The 8,895-nt window shown below is 33.6% G+C and overlaps 1 protein-coding gene across 1 annotated transcript; it reads left to right on the forward strand.

The window, feature by feature from the left end:
- The first annotated feature begins 4,434 nt into the window (after positions 1 to 4,434).
- Positions 4,435 to 7,934, forward strand: LOC139898162 (ATP-dependent Clp protease proteolytic subunit-related protein 3, chloroplastic-like). The gene is made up of 9 exons (XM_071880879.1): positions 4,435 to 4,758; positions 5,604 to 5,705; positions 6,152 to 6,274; positions 6,474 to 6,533; positions 6,855 to 6,951; positions 7,024 to 7,097; positions 7,498 to 7,551; positions 7,646 to 7,729; positions 7,816 to 7,934. The coding sequence occupies exons 1-9, from the start codon at positions 4,474 to 4,476 to the stop codon at positions 7,909 to 7,911; spliced, it is 975 nt and encodes a 324-aa protein (XP_071736980.1). The 5' UTR covers positions 4,435 to 4,473; the 3' UTR covers positions 7,912 to 7,934.
- The last annotated feature ends 961 nt before the right edge of the window (positions 7,935 to 8,895 follow it).

The following is an 8,895-nucleotide window of genomic DNA, read 5'->3' on the forward strand; positions in this document are numbered from 1 at the left end:
CATATTAAATAATCCAGGAAAAAGGACAATTAACCCATGGGCATAAAACTAAAATCAACACGTCAAACATCATGATTACGGAAGTTTAAATAAGCATAATTCTTTTATTTCATATTTAATTTCCTTTATTTTATATTTAATTGCACTTCTAATTATCACATTTTTATTATTATTGTAGTTAATTGCACTTTTAATTATCGTACTTTTTAATTATCGCAAGTTTATTTTATCGCATTTTTATTATTTGCAATTTCATTATCGTTATTTACTTTACGCTTTAATTTAAATCTTGTATTTATTTTTAATATTTTACATTTGGTTTTAACTGCGACTAAAGTTTTAAAATCGACAAACCTGTCATTAAATGGTAAACCCCCCCCCCCCCCCCCCCTTTATAATAATAATATTACTTATATATATATTTGTATTTTTATAAAAGTAAACTAATATAGCGTTAAGCTTTGTTTAAAGATTTCCCTGTGGAACGAACCGGACTTACTAAAAACTACACTACTTTACGATTAGGTACACTGCCTATAAGTGTTGTAGCAAGGTTTAAGTATATCCATTCTATAAATAAATAAATATCTTGTGTAAAATTGTATCGTATTTAATAAGTATTTCCTTGTAAAATTTAATAGTATTTTATATACACCTCGCGAAACATCACCCTGTTTTAAGGGGTGAAGTTGCATATTGTTAAAACTTTGGGGGGAAGTTGTTTTTTTGACTTTGGTTTTGTGTTTGTCGTTCGGTTTTGTTTTTTGGCCCTGAACGACCAAAACAGGGGTGTCTGTTAGTATATATAATCAAATGACAAAAGAAAAAAAAAAATCCTAAAATTATAAATTCAAGCATGTTTTATAAATCTTAAGGCCTATTAAATAAGTGTCTTAATTTTTTTTTTTTTTTGAACAACAGTTCTGGATCATCCAGGTGGATTAAACCACTTACGCGTTTATCTCCCGCAGTTCCATAACCCGTCCTCAACTGCTGCCCTGGAGGAAATCCGACCCAATTCGAGGGCATTCAAGGGTAAAGGGGCAACGCAATGCGTAAGGCACCCTTGGGTGGAATTCAAGGGTAAAAAGGCAACCTTGTGTGCAATGTTGCACCTCACAGGAGTTAAACTCTCACGTACTCGCTAAGATAGGCAAACCTCTACCACATAAGCTACAACACAAAGTATTTGTGAACCCTACACAAAACTGACATTTTTTTTTAGAAAGGCAAACACACACACCCATACACGAATATATACATGCCCACCCCGGGACTCGAACCCCAACCTATAGGTTGAAGGGTCACCTCGATACCGCTATGACAATGACCATTTGGTACAAAACTGACATTTTGGATTACTATTTTTTTTATATTATAAAATGTAAAAAATTAAAATTGATGAACCCTACACAAAATTGACATTTTAGATTACTGAGTGTTAGAAACTGACATTGTCCAATCACAAGCAGATTGACATTTTTTGATAAAAAAATGTCAAAAGTGTATAATATCACATAAACCATTAGAAATTGTCTAATGCTTATGTTTAGAAAAGTATTTTTAGTAGTTGGGTAGTCCATCAATAGTCGATTAATGAAAGTATTGGACCAATTCGACAATTGGTAAAAGAGTAGGGGCTTATTTGTATATTCCCTAATTCCTAATTACTATTACTATACTATCTATAAGACAAAACTCTGTAGCACTATTCATCAATAGTAAGTAGGGGTATTTTTGTCATTTAACCTTTTTTGTTGTTGTCTCCAACGATAAAAGAAGCAACTTTCGTAAAAGAACCAACCTTTCAATTTACCAAAAGATGTCGAAAAAAATTTCTTTTTACAAAATAATCAACTACCTTTTTTTCTTTTTTTTTTCCTCAACAATAAAAGAGGCAACTTTCAAAAAATGAACAACCCTTCAATGCTACCAAAAGATGTCGAAAAATATTTTTTTTTACAAAATAGATCAACTAACTTTAAAAAAAAAGAACGCTAAAAGAAGCAACTTTCACAAAAGGAACAACCCTTCAATGTTGGATGTCGAAAAAAATTCTTTTTTACAAAATAGATCAAGAAAAATTCTTTTTTACAAAAAAATAACTACCTTTTTTTTCCCTCAACGATAAAAGAGACAACTTTTATAAAAAGAACAACCCTTCAATGCTACCAAAAGATATCGAAAAACATTCTTTTTTACAAAATAGATCAACCAACTTAAAAAAAAGAACGTTAAAAGAAGCAACTTTCACAAAAGGAACAACCCTTCAATGTTAGACGTTGAAAAAAATTCTTTTTTACAAAATAGATCAAGACTTTTTTTTTTAACTCGCATTCAAAACGGAGCTCCCGGCGCGAAGCGATGCTCACGACTAGTTTCATCCATTACACACAATTATCCAACAGTTCAGTAAACCTGATTTGAGAACAAACCCATTTCCTTCCAAAAAGCTTCACAAATGTCGTTGAGCTTAGGCTTATCAATGGCTTCTTCCACTATCCATTGTTGTTCACCTACGTCATCCTCAACGTCATCATCGTATCGGAGAACAACCGCAGCTGCTACAAATAGTAGTATTAAACCTAGGTTACCTCCATTGACGTTAACCGATTAATTAAACGGATTTTGAAAAATCGGAACGGATTGCTCTTAAAAAGAATTAATCGGCGAGTAATCGAGTTTTTTACAACACTGCTTACTGGTATGTTTTTGATAAAAACTAGAAAAAATTCGACCGCGCGTTGCTGCGGTTGTATTCGACGCGCGGTCGAATTTGAATATACGTTGTTTGATAGTTGGGTTGTTTGTTGGACGTGTATGTATATGTATGTAATATAGCTCGAAATTTTTAGCTTTTTAACGATATCCGTTTCGCGTATAGTTAGTCGCGTTGTGTTCGTAAAATTATTTCGAGTTGAACGGTGGTCTCGGAAAAATTTAACTCGCACCGAGCGAGAATATAGGGCCCGTTATTTAGTGTTTTTTTAACGACGTCCGTTTCGCGTGTAGTTAGTCCCGTTGGGTTCTTGAGTTTTTTTTGAGCTGAACGGTGGTTTCGGAAAAATTTAACTCGCACCGAGCGGGAAGATATGCGTATTTGAAAAATCGGGTGGAGGTTGTTAATTAAAATAGTAATTTTACATTTTGTACCCCTGTTTTAAGGGGTAAAGTTGCATATTGTTAAAACTTTGGGGGGAAGTTGTTTTTTTGACTTTAATAATTTTACATTTTGTACCCCTGTTTTAAGGGGTGAAGTTGCATATTGTTAAAACTTTGGGGGGAAGTTGTTTTTTTGACTTTGGTTTTGTGTTTGTCGTTCGGTTTTGTTTTTTGGCCCTGAACGACCAAAACAGGGGTGTCTGTTAGTTAAAATCGGGTGGAGGTTGTTAATTAAAATAGTAATTTTACATTTTGTACCCCTGTTTTAAGGGGTAAAGTTGCATATTGTTAAAACTTTGGGGGGAAGTTGTTTTTTTGACTTTAATAATTTTACATTTTGTACCCCTGTTTTAAGGGGTGAAGTTGCATATTGTTAAAACTTTGGGGGGAAGTTGTTTTTTTGACTTTGGTTTTGTGTTTGTCGTTCGGTTTTGTTTTTTGGCCCTGAACGACCAAAACAGGGGTGTCTGTTAGTATATATGTAATAGGTATTAATACCAAATCAAATGACAAAAGAAAAAAAAAATCCTAAAATTATAAATTCAAGCATGTTTTATAAATCTTAAGGCCTATTAAATAAGTGTCTTAATTTTTTTTTTTTTTTTTGAACAACAGTTTTGGATCATCCAGGGGGATTAAACCACTTACGCGTTTATCTCCCGCAGTTCCATAACCCGTCCTCAACTGCTGCCCTGGAGGAAATTCGACCCAATTCGAGGGCATTCAAGGGTAAAGGGGCAACGCAATGCGGAAGGCACCCTTGGGTGGAATTCAAGGGTAAAAGGGCAACCTTGTGTGCAATGTTGCACCTCACGGTAGTTAAACTCTCGCGTACTCGCTAAGAGAGGCAGAACTCTACCACATAAGCTACAACACAAAGTATTTGTGAACCCTACACAAAACTGACATTTTGGATTACTATTTTTTTATATTAATAAAATGTAAAAAATTAAAACTGATAAACCCTACACAAAACTGACATTTTGGATTACTGAGTGTCAGAAACTGACATTGTCCAATCACAGACAGATTGACATTTTTTGGCCAAAAAATGTCAAAAGTGTCTATAATATCACATAAACCATTAGAAAATTGTCTAATGCTTATGTTTTAGAAAAGTACTTTTAGTAGTTGTGTAGTCCATCAATAGTCGATTAATGAAAGTATTGGACCAATTCGACAATTGGTAAAAGAGTAGGGGCGTATTTGTATATTCCTTAATTCCTAAGTTCATCCATTACACACAATTTTCCAACAGTTCAGTAAACCTGATTTGTGAACAAACCCCTTTCCTTCCAAAAAGCGTCACAAATGTCGTTGAGCTTAGGCTTATCAATGGCTTCTTCCACTATCCATTGCTGTTCACCTACGTCATCCTCAACGTCATCATCGTACCGGAGAACAACCGTAGCTGCTACAAATAGTAGTATTAAACCTAGGTTACCTCCATTAAACCCTAAAGATCCGTTTCTTTCAAAACTGGCATCAATTGCTTCTAATTCACCTGAAAATCTTCTAAATCGACCGGTTAATTCAGATACGCCGCCGTATTTGGACCTTTTTGATTCTCCCACGCTCATGGCTACTCCTGCAACCGTACTCTTTTTACCTCTTTTTTATCATTAAATTGAGTTTTTATATATTCGTATACTCTTGTAAGTTTTGTTTATCTTCTATTAGATTAAATTCTATAGACGCAACCAAAAGTTATCTCTAATTTGAAACAAACTACTTAAATTTGATTTAGTTATGTCGTAGATAATCTTTCATTTCACTATGTGGTAGTTTGTTAGCTATAGTCATATATATAGTATATATTTAGACTTACAGGAAAGGTTGCAAAATTTGTTATTCGGGGATTAATCGGTTAGGACTTTCGAAGGAGTAATCAGCAATTCGGGGATTAATTGGATTTTACTTTATACATTTAAATATTAAATTTAAAAAATTATGCGTGTAAATATAAAAAAGAACCATAACCATAAACATAAACATAAACTTTATCGTATTGTCTAAAATTGTTCATTTTGTTCAAAAACTTTAAAGCTCTATGTTTAAATTCATGTTAAAATGTGACCAATTTTGAGTTTGACTGACTTTGATTGCCAAATTCGATTTTGACCTATCAGTCGACAATGAGCGATTAATTAAATGTATTTTGGAAAGTCGGAACGGATTGCTCTTAAAAATGAATAATCGGAGATTAATCTGCGAGTAATCGGGTTTTTTACAACAGTGCTTATAGGGAAGGTTTCCAATAGACCCTTGTCACGTAATTTCTTCAATAGAATACTATCAATCACTTTGACTGAGTTATGCAGCTGTCAAGTTTATGAATTTGTGGGTTTGAATATTCATATTGCGAAGTTTAGTAGAGTATTACCAATATTGGAACTCTTTTTTGGTATTGTTACATCAGTAATTTTTGTTTTTGGTATTAGGTGGAAAGATCCGTTTCATACAACGAACACAGGCCAAGAAGGCCTCCTCCTGACTTGCCATCATTGCTTCTCCATGGAAGAATAGTTTATCTAGGAATGCCGGTAACAGCCGCTTCTGTTTGTTCTATGATGCTCTTATTTACACAACACATAGGGATAGTGACTGCTATTAACTGTGTGTTTGGTGCTTTGTCATCTAAAAAGAAACTTTAAGGAAAAACGTTCTCTAGAACTTTTTATCATTTGTAAAAACATGATAGAAGAAAGAAAGAATCCTTTGACAATGCAACGATGTCAATTTAGAGTTTATTTTATGTGCAAGTCTGTGTCTTTTGAACCACAAAAGTCAGCAACAAGCTTTACCATGTGGAAAAGGTGGTTTTATGTTTACTGTGCGGCTTTCATATGGTGTTGTTGTGCTTGTATATATATTATTATATTTTTTGTTAATTGAAAGGCAAAATGTCGTTAAAGAATCACGGGAACTTATCTTTATATAATTAGTTAACACGTGTACTTATGGAGGCCTTTTTTGTATTTTTTATTAGTTGGTGCCGGCAGTTACAGAGCTCGTCATTGCAGAGTTGATGTATCTACAATGGATGGATCCTAAAGAGCCTATTTATCTTTATATAAATTCTACCGGAACTACTCGTGATGATGGTGAATCGGTAACATTTCTAATTCAGCATCTTTATTTTAGGTCTTCTATTGACATTAGCCCAGACAGACTTATTTAGATGTTTTTTTTTTTTTTTTCAAGTTATGAATCATATTAGATATTGATAGGTGTTGGATAGACAGATAATAAAACCTATGAATTTTCATTTGATGTCCTTTTTTAATGAGAAAACAAACACTTGCAATCAGGTTGGAATGGAGACGGAGGGTTTTGCAATTTATGATGCTATGATGCAATTGAAAAATGAGGTAACATGCTTGCTCATTCAGTCATTCATTAAAGTATATACCAAAATCTTATAATTTGGTCTGAAATTAGTGTAGGTGTTGATACGGTTATTAAATTTGTGTAAGCTACACCCAATTTGACATGTGTTGTTACAAACCTAGATTATGACAAACTTAGCCCGGCACATGAATGTGATATCATGCAATTAATTACTGAGGACATGAGTCGTGCAGTGACACAAGTACACAACCCTACATTCAGAAATTATGTACTTTGCAGAATGAGTTGATTTTTATATATGGTGTTTATAATTCTGTTATTAATTAGTTATTATTGTGCAGATACATACAGTTGGAGTTGGAGCTGCTATTGGTCATGCATGTCTCTTGCTTGCTGCAGGAGCTAAAGGCAAAAGATTTATGATGCCACATGCAAAAGGTATGATTGAAGTTTGTAATGAATATTTTGCCTATCTTTTGTAACTAATTACTGGTGTTTGTTTTATTATAGCTATGATACAACAGCCTCGTGTCCCATCATCTGGATTAATGACGGGCAGTGATGTTCTCATACGTGCAAAGGAGGTCTGTATTAATATTTTAACATTACTTCTCATGTTTACATTTTGCTTTTTTATTGCTTTTCAATTTACTTTGCATGATGTTACTTAAAACAAGTTAGCACCTTGTACTTGATCTACATATGCCTCGCGCATATAAGTCGGGAGAAAGACTAGCATACATAGCAGATAAAAACAGATTTTGCTCTCTTACACGTCTAGTTAACCTTGACCATAGGCGCTCGTATTGCGATACTAGTGTTGCTCGTGAAAATTTTGAACCTTGTATTAGTTGTCCCTAGATAACAATTAATTCGCCTGTTTATAAAGTCAACTGATTAGTGTTTGTGGGTCAATCCAATAGTTGTTGGTAGTATAGCAGTTTTGCATTTTTCTCTTTTTAATGTGGGATCTTCCATTTACAGGTAATCATTAACAAGGATACACTCGTTGAACTCTTGTCGAAGCACACAGAAAATGTCAGTAATCAATCTGCTTGATCTTTTTCTATTGAACTAATACTTGCAATTTTTTTAAAATAAATAACTCATTGGATGAACTTTGATTCACCAGTCGGTGGAAACTGTAACGCAAGTGATGAGAAGACCATTTTATATGGATTCCACTAAAGCTAAAGAATTTGGCGTTATTGATAAGGTACAGTACACACATACATCCATGAAACATGTCTTGATCTGTTGTATTCTGGTCTGAGTAATTTAATAATGTTGTTTTGTGGTTAGATACTCTGGCGTGGTCAAGAAAAGATCATGGCTGATGCTGCCCCACCAGAAGCATGGGATAAGGGCGCCGGGATTAAATCTCTTGATGCAATGTAGCTTCTTTACCAAGTTGCTTATACTATAGGTAAATATGCTTGCTTTAATGACATTGCATTTGTTAGTTGATCTAATATTGTTTTTTGTTGTATTAATATTGGTTGCTTCAAAGCTAATTTCTCATCCGATTTTGCGGTGCAGGATTACGACATGGGAGATTACCTGTGCAAATGGATGATGTGTATTCATCATGTTACGACTATTATGTATAGGGTAATCAAGGGATCTTCTTGATGTAGGAAAACATGGACTTTGAACAACTTGTTAGATCCAATCTACCCATAAACTTCGGTTTCTGCCAAGAAACATTATTTTCATGAAATACATACGGAAAGAACTAGACAATTGGTTATAAGTTGGCATCATTGTACATTTATCGATCAAAACCATTTTTTATTTCAAAATTGTTTTTTATTATTTTAAGAGCCAAATAACTTATGGATTTATTAATATAATATCATGTATTATTATCAAAATCGCCATCAATCAACAAGTAGACGAACAGACACCACATCCATATTTAACTTCCAGCGGAATTACAAGAAACTAATCAATAACCCAATTGAAAGTTCTCAAATTTATAGCGAACTGGCCTAAATTGAATACAATTAAACACACACACTCCCTGATTATTCAATCTGATAGAGATTTTAGTTATAAATAGGGGTGAGCATAAAATCGCATTAATAGAACCGTAACAATATTAACCGACAAAACCGACCTAACCGAATGGATAACCGTGAGTTTGGTTAACACTTTTGAATTAACCGAACTTTGTAGGTCGGTTAAGAAAATAGTATGTACCCGCACTAAATTAACCACACCTGCACCATTTAGTTTTTTTATATTATGATCGTTGTAAGGTAAATGGTCAAGTTGTTAATACAGTAAACTTTGTAGATCAATGTGTAACTTTATTTTGACTTTTAAGTTTGGATGGAGTTAATTCTACATTTTAAGAATTTTACATGAAATTATGCTTTG

The sequence above is a fragment of the Rutidosis leptorrhynchoides genome, chromosome 3 (genome assembly GCF_046630445.1).
Source record: "Rutidosis leptorrhynchoides isolate AG116_Rl617_1_P2 chromosome 3, CSIRO_AGI_Rlap_v1, whole genome shotgun sequence".
Classification (NCBI taxonomy): Eukaryota; Viridiplantae; Streptophyta; class Magnoliopsida; order Asterales; family Asteraceae; genus Rutidosis; species Rutidosis leptorrhynchoides.

Coding starts and splice junctions, on each gene's coding strand:
- LOC139898162 (XM_071880879.1), top strand. CDS start 4,474: ATGTCGTTGAGCTTAGGCTTATCAATGGCTTCTTCCACTATCCATTGC. Junction 5,706..6,151: donor TAGTTTATCTAGGAATGCCG/GTAACAGCCGCT, acceptor ATTTTTTATTAG/TTGGTGCCGGCAGTTACAGA. Junction 6,534..6,854: donor TGATGCAATTGAAAAATGAG/GTAACATGCTTG, acceptor ATTATTGTGCAG/ATACATACAGTTGGAGTTGG.